The 27,770-nt window shown below is 37.4% G+C and overlaps 2 protein-coding genes and 1 pseudogene across 4 annotated transcripts; all 3 read left to right on the forward strand.

Moving 5' to 3' along the window:
• On the forward strand, nucleotides 5–694 carry LOC109835192 (annotated as a pseudogene).
• Nucleotides 4,796–13,796, forward strand: LOC109825163 (probable protein S-acyltransferase 14). Its single transcript, XM_020391919.1, is given in 8 exon segments — nucleotides 4,796–5,162; nucleotides 5,164–5,226; nucleotides 6,432–6,681; nucleotides 6,788–6,879; nucleotides 12,116–12,239; nucleotides 12,323–12,408; nucleotides 12,492–12,557; nucleotides 13,369–13,796. Coding segments are annotated over 8 exon segments (957 nt in total). The 5' UTR covers nucleotides 4,796–5,012; the 3' UTR covers nucleotides 13,495–13,796.
• LOC109825167 lies at nucleotides 14,569–22,953 on the forward strand. 3 transcript variants are annotated; one of them, XM_020391934.1, is made up of 7 exons: nucleotides 14,569–14,685; nucleotides 16,242–16,720; nucleotides 16,810–16,973; nucleotides 17,042–17,122; nucleotides 17,247–17,322; nucleotides 17,404–17,502; nucleotides 22,446–22,953. In XM_020391934.1, exons 2-7 carry the CDS (start codon nucleotides 16,270–16,272, stop codon nucleotides 22,589–22,591), a joined length of 1,017 nt encoding a protein of 338 aa, XP_020247523.1. In that variant the 5' UTR covers nucleotides 14,569–14,685; nucleotides 16,242–16,269; the 3' UTR covers nucleotides 22,592–22,953. The 3 variants fall into 3 exon arrangements, with proteins under 3 accessions (XP_020247523.1, XP_020247540.1, XP_020247531.1); XM_020391951.1 differs by having other exon boundaries at nucleotides 22,449–22,953; XM_020391942.1 differs by having other exon boundaries at nucleotides 14,570–14,641.

Genomic DNA, 27,770 nt, shown 5'->3' on the forward strand with positions numbered 1-27,770 from the left:
CGGATCCGTCGGCCTCTCCTACGCCTACGAGCTCTCCAAGAACCCTGACATCAACATCGCCATCATCGAGCAGTCTGTCTCCCCCGGCGGCGGCGCCTGGCTCGGCGGCCAGCTCTTCTCTGCCATGGTCATCCGCTAACCCGCCCACCTCTTACTTGACGAGCTCGAGATCTCCTACGATGAGCAGGAGGATTACATCGTCATCAAGCACGCCGCCTTCTTCACCTCCACCATCATGAGCAAGCTGCTGATGCGGCCTAACGGGAAGCTGTTCAACGTGGCGGTGGCGGAGGATTTGATAATTAAGAACGGGAGGGTCGGGGGGTCATGATGAACTAGGCGTTGGTGTCAATGAACCACGACACCCAGTCGTGCATGGATCCAAACATGATGGAGGCCAAGGTCGTGATGAGCTCATGTGGGCATGATAAGCCTTTTAGGGATACTAGGGTTAAGAGGCTGAGGAGCATTGAGATGATCGACACCGTGTCCAGGATGAAGGCGCTCGATATGTTAAGGTTACAATTGTTAATGTTACGCATTGGTTGTTAAAGTTACATGTTAGTTGTTAAGGTTACAGTTTGGTTGTTAAGGTTACGGTTTGGTTGTGAATGTTACGCGTTGGTTGATAATATTACGGGTTGATTGTTAAGTTACGGGCCTGTAACCTTAACAACTAACGCGTAATAGGTGAATTTTCATAAACAAAAATATTAGGCAATTGAAGAGCTAAAAAAATAAAAAACGAATATTATAAAAAAATTTAGAATTCAAAGACTTCACAACCAAAGCGTAACCTTTACAACCAAAGCGTAACATTCACAACAAACTCGTAAGCTTAACAACCAACCAGTAATCTTAATAACCAACTCGTAACCTTCACAACAAATACGTAATCTTCACAACCAACGCTTATACTTAACAACAAACGCGTAACCTTAACAACCAACGCCTAACTTTAACAATCAACCTGTAACTTTCACAACCAAAGTGTAACTTTAACAACCAACCATTATCCTTAACAACGAATATTCTAAAAATATATTTAGAATTCAAAGAGTCCTAAGGCCCAAGGCCCATCAAAGACCCTTAAATATATATTGTGGCTATAGGGGTTTGAACTCCTAACCTCTTGTCCAACCTCCCAAACTTTATCACTAGGCCAAGTGGCCTAAAGTATACATGTCACTCAAAATATATATACATATATATCCTAACTTGTAACATTCACAACTAACTCGTAACCTTAACAACCAACCTGTAACCTTAATAACTGACCCATAACATTAACAATCGACCGGTAACCTTAACAATTAACTCGTAACTTTAACAAACAACGCGTAACCTTCACAACCCATAACCTTAACAACTGACTCTAACCTTAACAACCAAGCCTAATCTTAACAACCTACCCTCTCCCCCTCATGGCTTCAACCCATAACCTTAACTAGCAACCCGTAATCTTCACAACCAATGTGTAAACCAAGACTTCAAGTTGAAGCCATGAGGGGGAGAGATGTTAAGCAAAGACTACCACAGATTAATTTTACTCACACAAAAGTTGCCTACTATATCATATATTGCTATATATGTTTCTGAATCTTACAAAAAATTAGTAAGAAAAAGGAAAGTTACCCAACAATTAACCCTTCAAAAAACAAAAAAAACAAGATTAAAATCACTAACATGACCCACTTCCTTCTTCCACCTCCTCAATCCCTTCAAATGCTTCAATTTTCACACAATTTTTTACCTGAAAATTCTTCTTGCACTCATCAACTAGCCCCTTAAGCTGCCCATCAAGCCGATTCACCATATCCCTCCTCCCAGCCACCAAACAAACAGTGAGAAACCTCGCCAAGAACCTCATCTGCTTGTTCATCAGCCCCAATTCTTGTTGCCCTTGCCATAACCCTAATCCCTCCCCTCTAAATTACTCCCTGCTCAAGATCGCCTCGTAGAACACAAACGCCTCCGATGAAATCGACGATGAGGGGATTGACGGAGGTTCGACGGCGAGGGGATTGACGGAGCTTTGACGACGGCGGCGGCGGCGGAAGCGGGGATTGACGGAGTCGAGCTTCTTCGCTGGGATTGACGGAGGAAACTCTTTCAAAACATAACATATATAAAAGAGAGAAATAGAGAAGGGTATTATGGTCTTCACGAATTTAAATCTCTTGGGTTTTGTGTTTTGGGGACTCAGAGCACACAAAGTTTACTTTTTGGGGCAAAGCACCCGTTGAAAAAGTCTTGGGAGAGGGAAGCACGATTTCTTTCGTTTTGGGGGCGGGAAGCATTTTTCCCTGCTATAAATTTAACTACCTATGTAACGCAACAACTTTGTTCAAGCCTTTTTGAAAATCAAAATAAAATTATCTTAATATTTTACTGACTCTCCACATCCGCCAAATTAATATTAATATTTTTCAGTAAAAGACGTACACATGAAAGAAAGAAATTATCTGCGTGAGATTTTTATTGATTTTCTGCTATTAACAAGACGGGGCGAGACCGAACGTCGTGGACGGGGGGCGACCTTGTCTGAACGAGTCTAGCTTTAAACTCCGACCCAAGCCACCAACTACCTTTTAACTTGTTAAATCAATTTCAATTTAATTATAATAAAGCTGGAGGGGGGAGAGAGAGAGAGAGAGAGAGAGAGAGAGAGAGAGAGACCTCTTCTCCTCCGCTCACGGAGGGATTTCAATCCCGCAAAAAGCTCTCTCCTCTTTCAAAAATCCTCCCCCTCTCTCTCTTAAAACCCTAGAAATCAATCAATCAATCGATCAATCTGTCGACCAATCGATCAATTGATCCCCAAATTCATCAGATCCGTCTTCAGTGATGCACAGATCGAGGGAATCTTGCTGTAGCGCTCTGACGCTCTTATTAATCCTACTTAGATACATGGAAATGAATCTAGGTAGACTATGCTTAATAGATAGAATCTTCACTCCATCTAGTAGCCCTTTCCCTGGGGGCGGATGGAGGTAATTTTGCTGTAGCGCTCTGATGTTCTTGTTGTTATTCTTTTTCTTTTAGATATCTTTTCAGGTAGTTCGGAGTTTTGGAGAGCTGCAGGGTGACGGAGTTCTAGCATAGTCACCGTCGCGTATTTTTACTTGTAGAGACTCCACTGTAGTTTTGAGTTTTATCCAGACATTAGAGTTTCATATTCATATTGTAAAGGCAGTGTGCTTTAGTACGATTCTTAGTTGATTCCCTTTATTTTGCCTATTTGTACCTGCACTTCTATTTGGTTCTACTAGAGGATATTACTGTGATTGGTGAAACATGTTTATGCACAGTGCGGGTGCATGGCAGGTTTGACATCTCTGGTTTCACCTTGGACTGCAGCCTTGTGTGAACCCAGGGGCGTCACACATGTAACCTTCACAACTAACTCGTAACCTTAACAACCAACCTGTAACCTTAACAACTGACCCATAACATTAACAATTGACCAGTAACATTAACAATTAATCCTAACTTTAACAACCAACGCGTAATCTTCACAACCCATAACCTTAATAACTGACTCTAACCTTAACAACCAAGCTTAATCTTAACAACCTACCCTCTCCCCCTCATGGCTTCAACCCATAACCTTAACTAGCAACCCGCAATCTTCACAACCAATGCGTAAACCAAGACTTCAAGTTGAAGCCATGAGGGGGGAGATGTTGAGCAAAGACCACTACAGATCAATTTTACTCACACAAAAGTTGCCTACTATATCATACATTGCTATATATGTTTCTGAATCTTACAAAAAATTAGTAAGAAAAAGGAAATTACCCAACAATTAACCCTTCAAAAAAACAAAAAAACAAGATTAAAATCACTAACATGACCCACTTCCTTCTTCCACCTCCTCAATCCCTTCAAATGCTTCAATTTTCACACAATCTTTTACCTGAAAATTCTTCTTGCACTCATCAACTAGCCCCTTAAGCTGCCCAGCAAGCCGATTCACCATATCCCTCCTCTCAGTCACTAAACAAACAGTGAAAAACCTCGCCAAGAACCTCATATGCTTGTTCATCAGCCAAAATTCCATGCTGCCCTTGTTCCATAACCCTATATCCCTCCCCTGCTTAAGTTTACTCCCTCGCTCAACATCGCCTCGTAGAACACAAACGCCTCCGACGAAATCGACGACGAGGGGATTGACGGAGCTTCGACGGCGAGGGGATTGACGGAGCTTCGACGACGGCGGCGACGGCGGAAGCGGGGATTGACGGAGGTCGAGCTTCTTCGTTGGGATTGACGGAGGAAACTCTTTCAAAACATAACAGATATAAAAGATAGAGAGAGATAGAGAAGGGTATTATGGTCTTCACGAATTTAAATCTCTTGGGTTTTGTGTTTTGGGGGCTCAGAGCACACAAAGTTTATTTTTGGAGGCAAAGCACCCATTGAAAAAGTCTTGGGAGGGGGAAGCACGTTTTCTTTCGTTTTGGAGGGCGGGAAGCATTTTTCCCTGCTATAAATTTAACTACCTGTGTAACGCAACAACTTTGTTCAAGCCTTTTTTTGAAAATCAAAATAAAATTATCTTAATATTTTACTGGCTATCCACATCCGCCAAATTAATATTTTTCAGTAAAAGACGTACACATGAAAGAAAGAAATTATCCGCGTGAGATTTTCATTGATTTTCTGCTGTTAAGAAGACGGGGCGAGACCGGACGTCGTGGACCGGGCGGTGACCTTGTCCGAACGAGTCCACTTTTAAACTCCGACCCAAAGCCACCAACTACCTTTTAACTTGTTAATCAATTTCAATTTAATTATAAATAAAGCAGGAAGGGGGGAGAGAGAGAAAGAAAAAGACCTCTTCTCCTCCGCTCACGGAGGGATTTCAATCCCCCAAAAAGCTCTCTCCTCTTTCAAAAATCCTCCCCCCCTTCTCTCTCTTAAAACCCTAGAAATCAACCAATCGATCGATCAATCTGTCGACCAATCGATCAATTGATCCCCAAATCCATCGGATCCGTCTTTCAGTGATGCACAGATCGGGGGCGGTGATGGCGTGGAACGTCTTCAAGTTCTGCACCGCGCTTCGGGGGTTGGGATCCGTCATGATCCTGCTCGTCCTCGCCATCGTCGGAGTTACCTACTACGCCGTCGTTATCACTAATTACGGCCCCGCCCTCTTCGGCGGCGGGCGGCCTCGATTCCGTCATCGCCGTCGTGCTCGTTCTCCTCTTTCACGGGCTGGTTAGTGATTCTCCCCCATCGGTTTGTGGATCTTTTTCAGGCTGTGAGCTGGATGCCGCGGGTTTGATTTCTGAGGAAAATGCACTTTACTAGTCAGTTAGATTTGGGGGTTTTAAAATTTTCGTGTGGAAAGATTGATCTACGTCTAGCTGGTTTGTCTTGGAAAGGGAGCGTTTTTGCTTGTTTTCACATGTTATGAACGGTTTGGCAATGATTAATAATGTTAGTTGTTACTGCATGCGTGTTCGTTAATAGTAGTTGATACCTTGTGTTTACTCTTAATTGGTTTATGTTGGAAATATGTAACTATAGGAAATGTGCTCCGAGTAATATTAGGTGTAATAATAACGTCGTACTATTTTAACACTACAAACTTGGACAGTTTCCAAAAAATCGTGACAAATGGATCTAACAGCAGCGCGCGCTCTCTTTTCGTGTTATCACCGGGTAGCTTCATCTGTTTGTGACTTGTGTTGTTTATCGTAAGAGTCATAATATTTCCGTGACTTATAGTTGGCAGTAGTTCCAGTTATGGTATCTTCCTTTTTATCTGCAGTTTCCCTCTTTTGTCTTGCTTTCAGTGCCATGAATTTGCTTTATAAGTAATCTCTCTCTCTCTCTCTCTTTTATTTCTTTTTTTGTGTAGTAGACCTGTGGCTGGAAGATCGTGTAAATTGTTATGGTTAATTACCATACCTAGTTATTAATTATTGAGGTGTCATACAAAAAAAGGTCCGACTTATTGGAATTTGGTTGGTTGCAATTTGACGGATATTTCCTCTTTTTTGGCGGCTGCTTACTCATGGGATTAGCTCCTTGCAAGCAACCAAACAATGGATAATATCAGACCTATGTTCTAAAACAACACAAAAATCCAGAAATTTGTCTTCTTCTTTTTTACTTTATAAGCTTTGACATTTGTTTAAGATTCTGAGCAATTCTGTGTCTTCTGCTGTCTTTCTCACATTGAAGTAACAAACTTCCTAGATTGTTCTAGACCTGTAGCTAATGCAGCCTAGCAAATTAACATGACTTACGAGCTTCTTAATAACTTCTTTATATGACCTTAAATCATAACACTTTCACTGATGAGAATGAAGGAAAGGGTTAACAAGTGGAACTGGAGTTTTGAATGCTCTTATGGTCTTTTTCCTCATTGTATAAAGCCTCGCATCTGAATACTTCTAAATATTTTATTTTTATAGTTGGGACTGCTCCTGTGGAGTTACTTCTCGGTGGTCTTCACCGACCCTGGCACCGTTCCACCAAATTGGAGGCCTACTACGGTGGACGAGGAGAGTGGAGAGACTATTGCGTTGACTAGTTCAGAGTTTAATAACCCCATCTTAAGCTCACAACAAGTGTCAAGTCTTGCAGACTCAGGAAATTCGAGGATTAGATACTGCAGGAAGTGCAACCAGTTAAAGCCACCTCGCTGCCATCACTGTTCTGTTTGTATGCTATTGCGTCCAACTATGTTATGTTTATGCTTCCTTGATGCTCATATTATCATTGAATTGCTCACCATATTTGGCTTGATACTTTATATTAATGGTCATAGGTGGAAGGTGCGTGCTAAAAATGGATCACCATTGCGTGTGGGTTGTAAACTGTGTTGGAGCTTTAAATTATAAGTACTTTCTTCTTTTTCTGGTAAGTGTTTTGGCTATCATTTACTTTCATTCCTTTCATTCTGTACTATCTTACTCTTTGCATTTGCATATCTTTAGTTTGCAATTGACAGGAATGATTATGGAATAGATTACGTTGATATAGCAACATTTAGCTTTAACTAATTACTGCTTATCCCTGCGTAATCTTTTGAGACCGGCTCTATTAGTTTCTGGAAGTGCTTATAAATCAAACCATAGCCATTAAAACTTCTAGTCTTAATCTGACCACTTGGATTTCCCCCCATGGCTATGCAAACGGTTTGCTGAATCTTTAGCTTCAGCCCTTTGAACTTCTTAAAGGATTCATTGCACATTGCATTCTGTAGTATCCTCTTTGTTAGGCTCACTGTAGATCTTTGCCCCCTCTCTCTCCTCCTCCTCAGATGTCATTTCTTTCATGTTTTTATTACTTCTCTTTTATAATATATAGCTCGTTAATGTTATATTAGCTTTTTGATGTTTTTTTAACAGTGGGTTTGGATGCAGAGGGCCATAGGGGAGGGGATGATTGAAGTAAAGTACCCAATGGGAGGGAATGGAGAGGGAGGGGATAGGCTGAAATTAATTGTGTCTGGATAGATGACAAAGGGAAGGGAAGGTAGACTATGATAATAGGATGTGTTGGGAAGAGAAGGGAAGCTACATGACTAATTTGCCCTTTTGAAGAGATCAAATTGAAGCTTTGAAGGATCAAAAAGTTGGAAAAAAAAATACTTTGAGGTCGTATTAAAGTGAAATGGAACTGAAACTTTAGCATTTCAAAGTGTTTAGAAGATATTTTGGGGGTATCAAAGTGAAAAAGTGTGTAAATTTGTGGTAGCAAAGTGAAAATAACACTATTTATAACGCAATACATTTGTTTTGTCTCAATAATGCAACGCATTTAATCTTAACCTTAGTCTTAAACTTCATCGTATCTACAACTATCATCTTATGTGATTTGCATGAGACTTCTTTAGGATTTTCCTTTCCCTTTGAAATGCCATTAATATGTTTCAGAACCGAGAGAAGGCTTGCTGATTGATGAGTTGAGAGATGAAATTTCTAAACAAATATGCTTTGTTGTTCAATACTTTGCAATAGTTGTGTGAAACAAAGCAAAGGATATGCAATAAGGTTTTTGTATCTTTCATTGAAAAGTCCGCTGAAGTTTGCAGCATAAGGGGGAGGTTTAATTATTATAGAAAAACAAGTTTTACTTAAGACGGAAAAATTTGGGAGTTAAAGAAAATTTTACTTAAAACCCAATCCCTCCCCACCTAGTCCATCCGCTTTAGGAAAGTTAAGAAAGTGGACAAATTTGCTTCTTTTTATCCCTCCCCTCCCTTCGCCTTACTAGTTAAAAATTGTGAGCAAACGTCTCTCTCTCTGTCTCTCTGGATTAACATTATAACCTTCCTATTATGTCCCCACCCCTCTTTATAAAACCTATCAAAACCCACTATAAAGGTGACATCTTGATAATTTGAATTGAAGGTTGTCCTCGTATCACCATTGACATTATTTTTTGGCCCGTCAATGGGAGTATTAAAAAAAAATCAACCACAAAGATCTCGTATCACCATTGACATTATTTTTGGCCCGTCAATGGGGAGTATTAAAAAAAAATCAACCACAAAGATCATGATTAGCAGGCGTTCTCAACCTGTGGAGGGCAAAAGATAAAATAATAGATGACAGAAAATAGATAAAAACAATTCCTACCAACACTGCGTGGAACTCATGGTAGAGTTCTGTTTTCTTCTTCCAATAGGCCTGGAGTCTCTACAGAATCTAGTGCAAATTAAGAGGCTTATATCCTTCCCTAGAATATGAGCATGTGCTGATGTGAACTGATTTTAAGATATGCGCCATTTGTCCAATATAGTATTGACGACTGAAAAGAAGCTTATATCCTTTCCTAGTATATGTGATGTTTTTTAATCTACTAAATTTTTGTATCTTCCCAATGTATATTGTAGCGGCATTAAGGATCAGATAAGGTCGAGATGCGAAAGAACAATTTTAAAAGGAATTGTGCAGCTGGCTGCATAGTTAATGGCATTAACTAGTTTTCATTTAACAATTTGCTAAAATGCATCTGGTGCTTGTAAGCTAAGGCTGAAATATAGCGACCCTGTCTTAGATTGACTGAAAGATCAAACCAACAATTGGATATATCAGGTTAATGTAGAAAATACTAACAGAATAAAGTGCCAAATCGCGATTCTTAGTTTTTAAAGTTATTCAGATTTCATCTGAGCATTTAGTTTTTAAAGTTATTCAGATTTCATCTGAGCATTCCGTTTTGAAAAACAACTACTCATCATCCAGTATAATTGTTAATGGACAGAGACTTCCATTCTCTCATAGTATCTAGAATCTTACAAATATATCTTTTTTCTAATCGATTGAAAGAATGCGTCTTTCAATTATTTATTACAAAATATTGAGAGTCAAGTTGCAAAAGAATAATTTTGAAAGGAAGTGTACAGCTTGTTACGTAGTTAATGGCATCAATGATTTCTTTTTCTCAGAAATTGACAGAAGTGGATGTGGAGCTTCTAATCATCTATTAAGGTTGAAACCTGTCAGTCCAGTCTTATATAGGCTAATGCCTTATGAACACCCTGGTAGAAGAGGCTGACATGCAAGAATATTTCTAGGGACATTTGTTTGTCTAGATCAACGGTGTGTCTTATTCTGCTTATAATTATATTCCAGTGAAGAAAAGTTTTATATATCATTTGCGTTAATTGTTAATTATTTCTAGTAACAACTTAAAATGTCATTAAAATTTTCTTATTTACTAGTTCTTGTGACCAATTGCACGTGGAATGTAATATTAAGGTGTATGTGCTAGTTCGACCATAAAGCATGTGACTTGATATCTAACTGTCCTAACTATAAGGTACATAGTTACAATTAAAATATAGAGCGAGTCCTGTACTCTTTAATAATAGTTTGAGAGTACAGGATATTGATAAATAGCTGCAGATAGTGTACTTGTAGTATCTCGAGGATTAACTTCCCTGGAGCCTATAGTAGCTTGCGTTTTATAAATTGCTTCTGGATAAAATAAGAAACAGACTCTCCAATGCATGAAAGGTTGCAAGTTCACGTTTTCATCATCCTTGTTAAAATCAAAGCTCACTGCGTAGACATTCATAAACTTCTCAGCATATTTTTGCATAGAATCTCAATTTTGGTTTAATAGTATGTCCCAATAGGGGATTTCTTGTAAAGCTTCTTTAGCAATATTTCTTTGTTCCATATTCTGATAGGCAGAAACTATGCAAAAAGATTTTTTTCGTTTGATAAGCTATCATATCTATCTGAGACCTAGACTTGGTCTAATACGTGGTTATGTTTTAGTGTGACTGCAATGTAACATATTTCAATCAGGAGATAAAATTTGACCATAGAGCACCCCTCAGCTTCTCCAAAATAACATTACAAAAGCGATATATGAACTTTTTTCAACTGACTGAAATTTATATCGGTGTTATAGGCTCTATTTAGAAACTCTAATATGGGACTTGATTGTCGTAGATTTACATTTTTCGGGAGTTTCTCTTTCCTTGATGTTAGAAACGTGGTGCAGTAATACTGTAAGAACACTTTGGTAAGAGCTCTTGAAGTTATAGCATTGAACTATGAACTGGCACCTCAAATAAAGCTTCATTCATGGAGAGATAACTTTACTGATCGTACACTATTGGAAATTGTGACTAACACCTTTCAGACTGATGCACGTCTACCTCAAATACACTCATGAGCGTGATATGTGAGGTGTATCTTTGTGTATTTGACGTGGCCACATATTTCATAGAGACTTGAATTAGATTTATGTTAGAAGGCCAGAGGTGCAATTAGATATTTGCTTATAAAATTAATGCTAATTAATAAAGCAAAGGTTAGGGCCTTTAGCGAAACAAAATAGAAGTACCTAGTGTAGCCCGCTGAATCTCAAACCTGATTTTCTTCAAAATTAAAAATATTGACTCCTGCTCTGGTACCTTATGTGTTTGTAAGTTTGTATTGGTCCTTAGGTTGATTTTGTAGAGTTGGATATGTAGAGGGTGTTGGATAGCTATTATGACCCCTAAATTACTAAATATCAATCTCCATGAAGAAGGCGACACATGTCTTACACTATGCCAAACAAGACTAATTTAAGATCAAGATAACCTCCGCCTCAGCACGGCTGACTTGATTGACCGACAGCTTGCGTAGCCAAGTCATAAGGCGGTACTACTCGGCCAACCCTTCAATTGACTCCATAAGCGATCCAACTCGGCCTTCTGTTTCAGCTGATATCTCGCGTAACGAGTCAAATGACGGTACTTCTCGGCCCTAGACCTGATGTGTCGAAGGACGACAGTTACCTCGAACCCCCTCACCAGCCGATTACTCACGCATTAACTGCCCTAACAACGTCATCATTGCTCTAGCTTCCATAGTCTTTATGACTCATCGACTCATCGGACTCAGTCAGCACCAAGCATCTGCTGTCATTCCCATAATAAATGACCAGGTGACTTACCTCCTTCAACAACCAACACATGGCACATGTCTGCCAACTCAGCTGCCTAGCTGGACTCGGCCCAAGTTACCTTCTTGCTCCTCAAGCTCACTATTAAAAGAGCGGCACTGTACGAGGTAACTCTCTTTGGTTTATTTTTACGTAACTAAGAACTAACTCTATGCTTTCCCTTGACTTGATTGTCGAAGGAACAACCGGAAATCCAATTCCACCCTCTTACGAGTTTCCTTCATGTGCATGGAAAAATAGCGAACCCTGGAATCACTCATCAGAAGGAGTTAGAGGACCCTAATCACTCCATAAACTCTCAAATAACCCCCTGTTTGATGATTGACATCAACAATAGCCATCCTAGAAACACACCAATATCATAATGGGGCCCTGCTGCTAGAGGACTGGGACTAGAGAAGAAAAACATGATGTACTATTTTAAGGGGAGAAGGAAGCATAGTCCTCGAGGGGGAAAGATCTAGCGAGAGGACAGAGAGACGGATGGGGTGTTACTGCTTGTTTTGTGCTATGCCAATATATACTTTCATTGTGTTGTTATTGCTTGTTTTCAATTTCCATATACCTTTCTAAAAGCGTGCAATGTTCATAATTGACATTAGCTCTTTTGTATTTAAATTTATTCTTTGGTTTCTTTAATGTTGCTCTCTAAAAAACCTGACATTTACTCATCTGCATGCAGTTCTACACATTTCTAGAGACGACTCTTGTTACAGTATCATTGTTATCCAATTTTATTGCATTCTTCAATGATATGGAGATTCCTGGAACTCCTGGAACACTTGCAACCACTTTTCTCACCTTTGGTAAGTATCCCACTTGCCAGGATTTACTCTATTGCCAAACAGCATCAACATCTAATTGTGATTCTATCTTCTCTTTTGGTCAGTGTTGAATTTGGCATTTTCACTAAGCGTTCTTGGGTTTATGATTATGCATATCTCACTGGTGTTAGGGAATACAACGACTATTGAGGCAAGTTCTGTGCAAATTCTCATTCGTTATTTGCATTTTCCTTGTATGTTTGCAATTTTTACAATTTTTCTTTCTGTAATCAGGCATATGAGAAGAAAACCACCCCAAAGTGGCGGTATGATCTTGGGCGAAGAAAGAATTTTGAACAGGTTTGTGTTTCTTTCCTATGCTAGTAGTATCTTTGATGCCTCTTGCTTGCTGAAGAGAGACAAGTAGCACCTTTTTGACAGTTTATCTGGTAGAAAGGACAATGTTGGATACTGTTAACTGTTCTGCATTAGTTGTACTGCTTTACTACTACAGTGGTCCTTCTGTCTTATCATTGATTCATTGGTGTCAAGGCAAAATAAAAGGGTCTCTACTTTTGTGATTCACTTGAGTACAGAAGTAGTACCAAAAAAAGTAGGACGTATAGCATTTCCCGGCAATGTTAGACGTGGACTTTTTAGGTGCCAGCTTTGCTTGGTTTTTCATAATGTCATTTTGTATTATTTCTTTCTTAGCCATGATATATGCCTCTTCTAAGCTCACTGTTCATGCTGCATGAACGTCATCGTCGACGGAGCTAATACTGATTGCAGCTTGGGCAAGTGCCCAAGTGAGATTTTCATATTGCAAAACCTTTGCACAGGATCATAACTATAAAAGTTCTTTAGTGATTACTTATTTGTCAATTATTAGACAGATAATATCTAGACAAATTAGCATTTGAAACCACACGAATGTTTCTGTGATGGTTCTTATGTTAAATCTCGTCTTTTCTCTGATTAAGTTCCTGACTCCATCGACAGTTTAACTGATCATTTTGTTTTTTGAAAAATTACAATCTTGTATTTCTAGTAGTACTTTTATTTTATGGAGAAAATTTCTATGAATATTCTTATCGTGGCTCACCTGATTGAATGTTTATACTAGTTGTAGTGACATAGTTATTTTTTCCTTGTATTGGCTGGGGATCAGGTGTTTGGAACCGATAAAAAATATTGGTTCATCCCCGCATATTCAGAAGAAGATTTGCGAAGGATGCCTGTTTTACAGGGCCTTGATTATCCGTCCAAGCCTGACTTGGATGCACAGGAGTTCTAATGGAAAGAGTTAACCCCATGAGAAAAGCTTGAATTCGACAGATCGACACAATATCCAGTGGCCTAAACCTCGGAGTGGATGAGTGTGAGGTACATGAGACGGGCTTTGTGGAGATTATGAGGGAGGATGCTTCCTATGGGTCCATATGAGGTGCTGGTCATGTGATTTGTGTTGATGTAAAACTTGAATTGTGTCGTTTGTATAGAAGTAATCATAAAAGTTAATTACTAGGGGAGAGATGGTTGTGTAATGTGATTTATGTATCGGTGTATTATGCAATGTAGCTTTGTTGGTTTTTTTCCCCCCTTTCTAAATTGCTGGAGGTATTGGCATTTTTGGGAGTAGAAACTTGGTGGAGTCTCCTTGAGTTTGGGTGAATTCGTCATGCGATTCATTTTTAACTTTATGCGTATTGGTTTACACCTTGTATGCTCATCCAATATATTAAATTGCGTCAATTGGATCTGATGCGAGGAAGTGTTTTATTATTAAAATATGAGATCTATTATGAAATGCAGTGTCCCCTCTGTTAGGGTGTTATATTAATAAATAAAAAAAATTTAAAGTAGATTTCAAATAAATGAAGATGGCATGTGATAGTTTGTTTCATTTTTGGATACAAAAAATAAGTCTATCAAATTTGTAAGTAAAAAAAAAATGAACCATTTTTTCTGTCTTGTTCTTCCACATAAATGATCTTCGTTTAAGATTAACATGTCAATTTTGTTATCATTCATTATTTTTATTATCATCTACAAAATTTTCCCGTAGGCTCAGATAAATTTGTAGAATTTGAAAATATCAGATTTTTTTTTTTACAAACCCCCAACGCTCATAAGATTTTCAGAAATTTCACGCCATTAAAAAATATGCCTTTCCCTATTTTTCGAACTCCCGACGTTTAAGCGTCGGCATAAAACACAGCGTGCCTATAAAATAACAAAAATCCTGAATGGAGGGCTGGAAAGCAATTTTCCTAAATTTGATTCGCCGTCGGGCCACGGGCCGTTGACACGTAGCGGGGGATTTCTAGAGAAGTCGGTTCGGTCTCCTACGAGAATCTTCTATATAACCCCCCAAACCCAAATTGAGGTTCATCATTTTTTCCCCATTTCTTCTTCTATCCCCAATTTCGAGATCAAAAAAGGTGGGACTCAACCGCATCTAATTTCATTGAAATTCCATTTTAAGGTTATTTTTCTTCATTCCCTTTTTGCTTTCGTGCATGAATTTGGGTGAATTTATCCATTGAGCTTATAATTTTTTGGGGGAAATTGAGGTGACTGCTGTAGTTTAGGACAGGATTAGGGTTTCTTTTCTGGAATTTTTGATTGCTTGGAGATAAAGCCCTGCGTTTGGGTCTCTTTTTTGTTATATATTTTTTATTTTATTTTATAAATTTGAGGATCTTAGTGCCGATGAAATTTCTGAATCTGTTTGTCCAACAGTGACAGTTTTCATTAAAGAGAGCATCCTATATATATTTGATTGGGGCTGCATGTATCTTTGCTGTTTCGTAGGAATTGGTGATGCTTCGTTTGAATTTGTGGTAACTTGTTACAATTTATGAATTATAAGGTTATTATGATGGAATTTGGGAACATTCCACTGAATCATCTCTCAGAGATTTGTATTATGGATTAGAAAACTCATCACTCTGTGCTGTTTCCATGGTTCAGTTTTGGTGATTGGGTTCATAAGTGGGCAGGTTTATGAATTTGTGGATTTTTAATCATCAGGTTGAGCGAATGGTTAAGATTTGAACTTTATTTTCTTGTAGAAATTTTCAAAACAAGCCCGTTTATATATTAGTTCTCCAAAATTGACCCATTTCAAACATATTCACAAAAATCCACCCGGCTTTAATTAGGTCAAAACATTTCTTTGTAAGGTTGCCAACCCCGACTAATTAGTAACCTGGTTAATTAACTTTCCAAATAGTCGGGTTTGACAAGCACGACTATTTTGGATTGCAGTTTTAGCCCCCACTACTAACTCATGTAATTAAATTAACGTCTAATTAGTTGGGGTCGGCAACCTCGACTAATTAAAAAGAAGTGTTTTTTTTTAAATCAACCCAGTTTCAACCCGCGCTACTGATGTGGCTGAAATTTGGTTGTTTTTTGTAAATGAATTTGAAATGAGTTGATTTTGGGGAATATTGGTGTAAATGGATCTATTTTGAAACATTTCTCCTTATTTTGTTTTATAGAAGATCCTTAATCTGTAAGAAATTAAGTCAACACTTATGGAAGCTTGTGGAGATAAAAAAATATGATTAATAATGTCAAGTACTTAGTTTGCAGTGGGATTGAGATTAGAAATTTTCTTCTTGTCTTATGGTGAACTTTTGAAGGATTGGAAATTTGATTCATGTGCAAGCTCCATAGCTGTGGATTTAGATTGAATTTTTTCCTTAAAAAATAGCGAAATTTTTGTCATGTTCCTAAAATTAATAATATTAATATTAATACAATGGATAATGGCAGTATGCATGATATTGCTGTTCTTGTGTTCATTTTTTTGGTCAAAAGTACTAAAGTAGATATCTTTTGGTAGATATCCTATATCAGTATATCTTGGTGAATATCAACTTCAAATTTTAGAAGTAAAATCTCGGCCAACTTTGGTTTGTTTTGGAATTGAGAGCAAGTCTTTTCACTGAATTGGTTTGTAACCTATGTTTCCTGTTATAGGTGTTATTTGTGTGTTAAAAGAACTAAATATCATTCCCCCCTGTTTTGCAGTTTAATTGGTGGAATTTTTCGTGAGAAAATGCAGAGGGGTAGGGGTGGAAGGGATGACTTTTATGGTGGATTTGGGGACCTGTTTGCAGGGTTTCCTGGCTTTGGGGGAAGACCTCAAAGCCTAATATCAAATTTTTTCGGTGGGAGGGACCCTTTTGATGATCCTTTCTTCACTCAGCCTTTTGGAAGCATGATGGGTCCTAGCATGATGGGGCCAAGTATGTTTGGACCTAGCATCTTTGGTTCCAGAGGAAGCATTTTCGAAGAAACTAATAATAATGCTGGATTCTTGGAGCAGCAAGCTCCTGCACCCCCTGCTAGATCCAAAGGGCCCATTATTAAAGAGATATCATCTGATGATGATGAAGAAGATGAAAATGGGGGAAAGAAGACTGTAAATGAGAAGAAAGAAAACCCGAGAAAGCATTCTAGGTCGAGCAAAGAGCCATATGTCCAGGACCCAGATGAAGAAGTTGAAGGTCTTATAAAGCCCTTGTAACTGTAAGGATTAGTTATTTTTGTCAGTTGTCATACTAATCTGAGGAAGTGGGTTTAATTTCTTCTGCAGAGAAGAAAAGTCGAAGTGTGCAACATAGAAGTGAATTCGATAGGACTGGTGCAATGCGTCCACAGGCTCAGACTTACAGTTTTCAGAGCTCAAGTGTGACTTATGGTGGTCACAGTGGACCATACTATACTGCATCTACAACAAGGAGAATGGGTGGTGATGGAGTAAGTATATCGGGTGTTAAAAATTTGCCTTATTCATATGGGTTCTAATCAATGTTACTTTTGTTTAGGTTGTGATGGAGGAGAGTAAGGAAGCTGACTCAACTACTGGTAAAGCCGCACACAGGGTCTCTAGAGGAATTCATGACAAGGTACTTGGCTATGGTTTACCACTGCTGCTGCTACTTAAGTGATACACATTTGAAGTGTCATTGAAGCATCTGGATGTGAGTGATGAGTTTTAGGATGTTAACTTCGATGTGCATTTGTTTGCAGGGTCATACACTAATGAGGAAATTGAATTCTGATGGTCGTGTTGATTCTTTACAGACGCTACATAACTTGCATGAAGGTTCATCTTGGAAATAGAGAGGATATGCCAATTTTTTATTCACTTGCTTATTGTAACATGTTCCATATTGTGGTTTCCCAGATGAGTTGGTTGGCTTTGATGAAACATGGAAGGGGAAAGCAAGGCAACACTTGCCTGGATGGAACCAGGGCTATGACATGCTTGATAACAGTAATACTAGTAAGTAACTGATTCAAACAAATTAACAAGCACTTGCTTTTTGCAATAATTATTTTGTGTGTAATCTCGGTGGAGCAGGTATGTTAGGGTTTGATGTGGATAGTCTGGTGTTTTCATTTCCTACTGTCGGCATTGACAAAAATAAAGAAAATTGACTTGTGATTGCCTCTTTTTAGGAACAATCTTCCCTTCCCGTTCTTTTTTTTTGGGAAGGTAGATGCAAAACCTATTGGGTGTGTATGCTAGTGCTTTTTTCCTACTTCCTTAAATGTCCTTCTACACTTATGTAAATGTCCCATTCTCTTCCTCTAATATCCGAAGGAGAGCTATCATAGCAACAGTTGCACTCGCCATTTTACACCCTTTTAGTGTAGACAGTGGATGTCCCAGCTCTAATGTGGACAATAGATATCCCAGCATCTAGGTACAAGTATGGTAGCAATAATGAAACTATCATTTGTGTTATTACGCTTCCGAGCTTTTACGCATTTTTTTCCTTAGAAATATTTTATTCTTGCTTCCAATTGATGTAAGAATTAACTCTGATATCGATTGGCGTGCAACCAACCCATGATTTGCGAAGCTTCATCTCCAGGTCAACCCTCGTCTAAGTCTACCGAACTGGATCTTCTCCTTCTAACCAGGACAAACAATCTGCATTTGCTATATTGAAAATGAGTAAAGCAAGATCAAACAAAGAGAGAACACATTAATCACTTAGAAAAGTAAATGTGATGCAGAGGCACAAGATTACGAACTATTGCAATTGCCTACATCTATAGGGAGAGATTTGATTTTTCTTTTTTTCAGTGATCATACATGATCCGATCTTTCTTGTGTTCCTCAAGGAATCTGTAAGATACTATCTCTCAATCCCACTAGAAGATCCTTATTGAACCCAACCTAGAATTTCTCTCTATGTTTTTTCTATAGAACTTATTTACTTTTGGCTTCTTCTTTAATGGTAGACCTTGAAGACTTACATTTACGGCATAATTAAGTCAACTTGATTTTTTGAAATACCCAATCAGCACTTATCATACCACCTGTAGTGGTGTTTCATAATTCGATAGAAAATTAGACATCTATGAGCATCATTTGAGACTGCTATTATCAACCTTGACAAAGTTGACGGTTGAGGTGCCATGCGTTGGTTAATTTGTTGAGTTGAAGATAATAATATTATCTCCATTTCTAAAATAATGACTGGACCAGATTGAATCCCTTTGTGTTCTTTCAGTTTATGTTGTCTACATTTAGTTTTGTAATCTCCCTACTTTGTATGAACATCTTTTGTTTGCCCACAGATGCAACAAAGGAGCTTTGATATCATTTCTTATTGTGGGCATCGAGATGCCTATGTTAAAGTATAAGGTCGAGAATTTTGATGAGAGAAACAATTTTATACAAATTTATCTGTAGATCTGTTTGCTTCGAGATTGTATTGCATGGGTTAGAGCTAATATTGAGCGTTTGTAAAATTATATGCCACCATACTTAGTTATGGTTATGGGGTAACTCTGTTCGTTTGTGAAGTGTTTAGTTGAGAGGATCTTCATTAGTCACTAAGTTGCGATATAAGTTACGATATTTAGACCATTGTGCACATGTGGTTACACTTAGTTGTCATGCGACTATCTGTGAAGTGTGGAGACACAATCTCCATTAGTCACTACGTTTGCGATGGTGCGAATCTGTGAAGTGTTAAGACACAATCTCCATTAGTCACTAAGTTTGCGATATTTGGACGTTGAACTAGATTGTACTTGAGTGCACCATGCACATGTTGTCACACAGCTCATGGTTAGTTGTATTGTGAATCTATTCGTATGTGAAGTGTTTAGTTGAAACACAATCTCCATTAGTCATTAAGTTGCAATGTTTGGATGCAAATGGAGATAAACTCGACCTGAGGCTAGTTGGAAATTAGGTGGGTAAACCTGTTAGGCATTTGTAAAGAGATGAGAATGAGGAGAAGATTTATTGTATTCAATTGAAAGTGCATATTTTGAAAGATAACTTGAACATGAAGAAACAATCGACTTGAATTATCCTCTTATCACGTTTATTATGTGACAATGAGTGAAAATTAGGGTACTACTCAACCAGTCGGTTAACTTTGCTAGTACTCTGACTTATTTGTCTATTCCACACTATTAAGATTCATGTACGAATGGGGTGGTTGTGAAGATGAAAGTGTAGAAGAAACATGTGGAAGTGAAGTGAGGAAGCTAAGGGGAAAAAGATGAGAGCTAAGATGTATATTGGCGAAGAAAAAGAGAGGAGAGCTAAGATGTATATCAAAGAAGACATCCAGAAGTCCACAATAAGAATGAAACTATTAACTCTAGTCTAGTACCCATTTGTTGCAGCGGTGGGCAACTCTGCTAAAGATGTTTATGCAAGGAGAGAGAATGATTAATGTAGAAGTAGAGACAAATAGAACAACAAATAAAGGATTAATGTGAACTGGCTAGTATTTTGGCCTATGGCTATAGGGGAAGATAGCAAGAGGAATTCACTAATGAAAAGAGGTAATCATAACTAAAGAGAACTATTTTCTAATCTCACTCAAGCCCACTGCAGAAGTTGCAATTACAGCCCGATGATCTCCTTGCTCAATTGTTTGCAAGGAAAATAAAAGATTTTGCAATTGATGGAATCCATTCATTGGTATGTGCGGGGATGCACCGAGTCTTTGAAGTGCTTGGAGGTATTGGGGTGGTTGCAGCTTCCGCTTGTTGTGATTCAATGCGAGAGAAGTCTAAATTAATAGTCAAAGATATCAATTGAGAGATAGGAAAACTCTTTCTATTGTATCAAATTAATTTTCTGGGTCTTTGAGAGTCGTGGAAAGCTTCATCATCGTCTGACTCGGTGTTCTTAGTGGATATGCTAGGCAGAATGGGTCGGACTTCTTTAAAATTTGGTGGGAGTGGGGAAGCTTGCTCTCTCTATTTTAAATGAAAAGAGTTTTTCACATTCTATTCAGTTTCCACTCTTGGTTCACCTCCACACCGAGCAAGTAGACTGCGTTACTCATTTACACAGAGAGAAAGGCGCATGTGAATTTTGTGTGAACCACATGATGTTAAAAAAAACTCAGAACTCGCTCTTCGTCTTGGCTTTGTCTCTTTGCTTCCGTTCCTCCTGTTCATCCTGAAACTATAGGCTTTTCTTATGATGAATCCGTCTTGGTCTGAAATAGCCTAGTGTGGAATACAAGTGGGTTGGTGTAATGGTAGGGATGGTTGGTTGGTGAATAGTATCCTAATTTTCGCTAATTTTCACATGGTAAATGTGACAAGAGGAGAGTTGAATTTGGGTTGTTCTTTATATCCAAAGGCATGCAATTCACATTCCTGGACCTGTTACTTCTCTCGACTTCTAATTGCATGCATATTTCAGAAGGATAGTTGACAATGCTCTATCTTTCTATCCGTGGAAAACTCCCTACTTTGACCAGTACAGCAACACCTCATGTGCCTTTTTCTGTTCTACAAACGACGTGATACCAAAAACCACCGACAAAGATGCATGATATATTTTTCGTCCCTTTGTACTACAAAAGACTTTCAGATCAGTATTTGGGGGAGATTGGATAAGTGGATTTACTGTGCCAGAGCATTGATAACATAAATGAGAGTCGATCAGTGGATTAAGTGTGCCAGAGCCAATGTTACATTACACGTTGGGCGCTTCTAGGCGTCGGACTTGGCGCCCAGCGCTTAGTCGCCTAGGCGGACACCTAAGCGGTTTCTGGGCGTTTTTTTTCTTTCTTCATTTGGGTAGTGGTCGATGAGGTTTTGTTGAAGGTCGGAGGAGGTAGTGGAGGTGTTCATATTTGGAGGTTAATGGAGTTTGGAGGACGTGTAGGCTACGACACGTAAAATCACAATCAAGGCCTACAAGGTGCAATCCACGTAAGCAGACAATGCTCCTATAAACGCTCGTAAAATCTAGGTGGGCAGCCTAAATACCCGCCAAGGCGCTAGGCGTTAGTTAGGACTTAGGCGGCCTAGGTATCGCCTAAGCCTAGGCGTATGCCTAAGCGGACTAGGCGCAGGTTTTTTAAAACAGTGGCCAGAGCACTGATATCATCAAAACAGTGGACATGATATGATAACATATATGTGTCAGACCATTTGTCTTTATAACACTAAACATGATCAGTAACTTAAGTTTGCCTGACCATTTATATCTTCTAAACAATAATCAATACATGTCATCCCTGTGGCTTTCAACTAGAAAACTTCCACATTCCTACAATGAGGGCAAGGGCCTTCAACAACACTTCCAAAAAGAGCAAAGTGGCACCTGTGCCTTAAATGACAAAACGCATGGTATTGACTTGCTATACCTATTATTTTTTCATAGGAGGATCTTGACTTGGTGTTTGCCATGTAGATTGTCAATATTTGTTGTATCTGCATATCCATGTCATATGATGGCATTGTATATCTCTGCCTATGTGGTTTCTACAGGACCCTCCTGCAATTTTAGTTGTTTTTAAGTGTTTGCCCAAATCATGAACGGCATGTGCAGAAAATGTGAGTAGCGTAAATAAGAATGTTAAGATGGAAGTTGGAGGTCCTCCCATGGAGGATAAAATGAGAAGATTCGTGTGAGATGGAGGAGGAGATGGCCCTCAGCAATTTAATGGCAATTTAATGGAAGAATAGGATTCATGTAGAATGGAAGAATAGGATTCATGCACATGCAGCTGAGGTATAAAGCCTGGCTCTTTGTTGTTGGCTTCCTTATAGCAAACATAAGATATAGGTGGAATTTTCAGTTTGGTTGCATGCAGGCGTACCTTGATTTTGTTTGTCAAATCTGGTTTATTGATTTATCCATGCAAATTTTGTCTTGTGGTGGTTTTATTTATGTTTCGACATATTCGTTATTTATCTGTGTCATGAGTATTGATGTTACTTTCACAGCAGGTGTAAGGACAGGTGGCAGGCATGGTGACCAGCTGCAGAGTGGGTGGGCGCTTCCCTCAACGGGGCAGCCAAATACTACTTCGGGCGGTGGGAATTCACAATCGAGGTCAAATTCTTTTGGCGGGAGAGGGAGAGGCCGTTGAAGACTGGGATTTGATGATGTTCCTTATAGCTAGTTGTTTGTTTTTGGTTACGACCAGATATATGACTGTCTTAGAAAATGGCTTGTTTGTGGATGTTGAATTGTGGGGGGTTGTGTTTCTAGTTTGTTGTAGAGTTTGAAGTTGTCGAGAGATTTTAAGTGATGTTGTTGGAAAAAGGACCAAGGGAAACTCTGTAACTGTGTGAACTTTTTGAAGGAATGCTGGGACACGTATGTGTGATGTCTGAAGTGGTGGTCTTTTGATCTCTGCAGGTCATTGGCCAATGCTTCATTTTTACATGGCTAGGACTTAGTAGGAATGACAGTTTAAGAATGAAAATGTGTTGTGTAAAATTATTATTATTATTATTATTATTATTATTATGCGCATTATTTACTCACTTCCTTTATATTCGGTTGCCTAAATCAGGTGCTATTCGTGGAGGTAGAACATTTGCCTTGTTAACGTATCATTGTAGGCTAATTGGTGAGGCACCTTTTGATTTTTAACATTTAACATTGTTTCTGATTGTTGGCTCATTTATCATTTGACATTTTGCTGCGACCGAACACCGGCGGGGGAAAGAGAACTGCTCCAGGCTAATTTGCGTTTAAACACCCTAAAATAGCACGTGATTTTAATATTTTCCATTCAGAATTTAATATAACGTGTTCCTGACTTTAATGTTTTCCATTGTCCTCCATTCAGAATGCTTAAAAAAATAGCACGTCACTGCAGTCAAATAATTGTGTTTGAGCCCTTATATACTCTTCCAAGTTAGCACAGAGAGATTTTTTTTGCAAAAACCCAATTTTATCTCTTAACCCATTCCCCCCAAAATTGCCCTGCTCTCTCTCTCTCTCTCTCTCCTCTCTCTCTCTCTCTCTCTCTCTCTTCCCCCCCACCCACCATTCTCTCGCTCAAACCCTGGTAAATTGGAGAACCCAAATTGAAAACCCTAGTTTTTACTCAAACGTCTATAAAATCTATTAATATTTTTTGTAAAAAAGTAAGGAAAAATGGTCGAGAACCCTACTGTGGAGAAGGGTGAAGGAGACAACACTCAATTCGAAGTGATTCATCGTCGGCGTTGCTCGGCTCGGTTGATGAAGGAGGCTACGTGAGAATCATCCACCTCCGTCTCTGCATCCTTATCCCCCTCCAACGATTCTTCTTTGGCGTCCTTTGAGGATGAGGACAATAACGAGGCGATGGTGGTCACGTTGCGCATGAAAAGGGGATGAGAATTTCTAGAATGCAAGAGAAGACGTTCAACAAAGGATGTGCCCATTTATAAGAAGTAAGTTTCCAATTAACTTCAAAAATTTTGGTTATGAATTTAGTTAATTTTAGTTATAAATATTTTGTAAAATTATGGTGTTGGATGCTAGTTGAAAATTTGAGCGGGGAAAAAAAAAGGAAGAAAGTTGAACATTTTACTTGTTTGAAATGCGATTGAGATTTATGGGCGATTGAGATTTATGGGGTCTATTTGTGAAAAAATGATGGTAAAAAACTGGTTATTGTAGCATATAACAAGTTTATTAATTTGAGAGTATGATCTTAACAATATGAAGTATAATCGTTATGAAGTAATGTATGTAAAAAAATACTCATTTGTTGTTAGCTATTAGCAATACATGTCAATAATTCTCATTCATTGTTAAGTTTAGCCTTAAGTATCAATTATTAGCCATACATGTTAGATTTTTACTAAGTTACGCCTTAACTGTTAACTATTTACAATTCATGTTAGTAATAATCATTCGTTGCTAGGCTAATGCCATAACTATTGAAGTTTAATATTCAATTCATTGGTAATAAAAGTGGATATAACTTTGGACCTTGTTTGTAAATTTTTAATCTTAATCTGAGTGAAATTATTATGTATGAAGTACAGACTTATTGTATGACATATAGACTCATTGTTTGGAATCTAGTTCATTGTGTTATATTATCATGTATGAAGCATGTACAATGTACAATCACTTTCAACTATTATGAAAAGTAAGTGAATGTTGTAATTGGATTTGACATGTATTATATATTGAGAAGTATAATCATAGCCTATGAATTTTTTGTTTAAATGATAGTATTACATGAAAAAGTAAATAACTGATGTTAACTTTGACACATACAAGTTTCATCATTAGATATTAAATTTCATAAAAGAATGTTAACTTTTGTGAACAGATGTTAACTTTTATGGAGTGTTGTTAACTTTCATCCGTAAGTGTTAACTTTTACAAAAGGTTGTTAAGTGTTGACCTCTGATGCTAATATTTACCATTGATGTTAATTAGTGTAATGGATATTAAGAATTTTAATGATTTGTTAAGAGTAAATATTTGTTTATGTAGTAAAATTAATGCAGTTATAGGTGATATCAGGCCTACAGTAAGTTTTGGAACATACTACATATTCATAAAAAAATCTTAAACCAATAATGAGGAAGTGGCATTAGGATGCCTATAAGGGCAGTAATTTTGAGCACTATATCTTATTTGGACCTCTAGCAGTTGATCGACCAACACTAGAGCATATGTTGAATCATTATGTTGGCAAACAGGATGAATTCTTTTTCCACAATTCTAAAATCGGGACGATAATGTCAGTTAGCTTTGATGAGGAGATGCAAGATCATACGGGATTACCAATTGATGGGGAGTTAATCAATAAGATTGGATAGTCTTATTATTCCTAGCTGAATTATTATTCACAATTGATTGAATACATGAACTATGTTGTTTTACCAAAAGCATTATTACTCGTAGCAATCTATATTAATCAATAATATTGGATAGGTTTTTCTCACCAAAAGACTCATACGTTTGTTGTTGATATCACATATAATTAACTAGTAACTCCCAAAGTTAACAGTTTTTTTGCGAAAGTTAACAAAAAACCCTAAAAGTTAACAATTTAAGCTGAAAGTTAACATAATACCAAGATAGTTAACAGACAACACAAATAGAAAACTTCAGTGAAACAAGTACATTATACTGAAACTCTTACATTCTTAAAGTTGATATTGTTTGAATACATTACAAAAGCCTTCCACAATATACTATAAAAGTCTTGACAACCTACATTGCTCTATAAAAATATTATACTAATAAGCAATCCACACTAATCACCAATTGGCTCGTTGCAAGTAGCTCGATTGTGACCCTCAGTTTGCATCGAGAACATTTCATTGGACGTTTGTAAATAGTTCTGTTGTTTATATGTCTAGTTCTATTTCTTCCCTTCCTTTTAGTAATTATGGTTGCAATATCTTGATTTTATCTTTTGGCACACTTCGCTACTCATAATCTAGGATGGGTAAAATACATAGCTTTTTTTAAATGCTTTTACGGACATAAACCAATCACAATATTGGTATACATCTCTCTTTATATAAATAATGACTGCACAAGCATGCTTACATGGAATACGCGTTACGTCCTAAGCTCGGCAAGTACATATCTTCTTCTTCAAATCAAAATGTGTAATTCTATGTGATTGCACTTCAAATATTTTATCTCTGGATTGTTTAACATCCAAAGTGCATTCTTTTTCCATATATTCTTTAAGGACCTTCTCAACTTTAGGACAAAGATAACATATCATTTTTTAGCCATTATGTGCATGCCTGTCCAAACGACCGGCCCGGCCTGCCCCTGGTTAGGAAAACTGGGCCCGCGGCCGGGCCAAACCCGTTAGCCAGACCCAGGCCCGCTTGCGCCGATGGCCCGATGCGGGGCCAGGCACCGGGCCAGGCCGTAATTTTCATTTTTCCTTTTTTTTTTGAGTAAAAAAAATTGATAAAAAATAGTTTAATCTTATTATATTTATATAAGTATGTATTTGTATATACTTACAAATTATTATATAACTATATATTATATATACATATATTATATATAAATATATTGTAATACTTATAAGTTAAAACTTGAGAGAGAGAGAGAGAGAATCACATAAGTATATATTACTTATTTATAAATATGTATTATATAGTTATATATGTATTTGTTACATACTTACATTATGCTTATTTAAGTATAATTATATAATTTACTTATATGATATATTTTTATTATATACTAGATGCAATGTACTTATATATTATTATACTTATGAAATTATACAATATACTTATATAACTGTTATTCTATAATACACATACACACACACACACTGTATTTGTTACACACACACACTGTATTTGTTACATACTTACATTATGCTTACTTAAGTATAATTATATAATTTACTTATATGATATACTTTTATTATATACTAGATGCAATATACTTATATATTATTACACTTATGAAATTATACAATATACCTATATAACTGTTATATAAGTATATTATATATAAATATATTGTATATACTTATAAGTTATAACATGAGAGAGAGAGTATATAACTACACACATCTATATATTATATATACATATATTATATGTAAATATATTGTATATACTTATAAGTTATAACTTGAGAGAGAGAGAGAGAGAGAGAGAGATCACATAAATATATATGATATTATTGTATTTATTACATATTACATTATGCTTATTTAAGTATAGTTATACATTTTTTCTTATATGATATACTTTTTTATTGGGTACCAGATCAGATACACTTATATACTATTATACTTTATGCAGCTTATAGATACTTATTATAACTATAATTCTATAATATACAGCACAGTAAATATATGGTATAACACACACAACACACCAGCACACAACACACAACCACATAAATATATACTATATAGTGATATATATATATATATATATATATATATATATATGAATATATATATATATATATATATTCGGTCCGGGCCCTGGGCGGGGGGGTGACCTTCACTAAGACAGCTCGGGCCCTGGCCCAAATGAACAACTCTAATTATGTGTCTGTTGCCCATGCAAACCATTATTTATTTTCTTATATGCTTCATCATTTATAGTACACGTAACAATCGAGCTTCATGTATCCAGTTATTAAAGGACTCTGCGACATTAGGGGTTATATACTATATCTGCAAACATCAAAACAATAACTTGTATAAGTATACATCTTACAATATATAAAAACGTTAACAATGAGCTATAAAATCTAACAGTTAATAGTGAAAGTTAACATATACCACTGAAACTTCACACGTACACAAG

Source organism: Asparagus officinalis, chromosome 1, assembly GCF_001876935.1.
Source record: "Asparagus officinalis chromosome 1, Aspof.V1, whole genome shotgun sequence".
NCBI lineage: Eukaryota > Viridiplantae > Streptophyta > Magnoliopsida > Asparagales > Asparagaceae > Asparagus > Asparagus officinalis.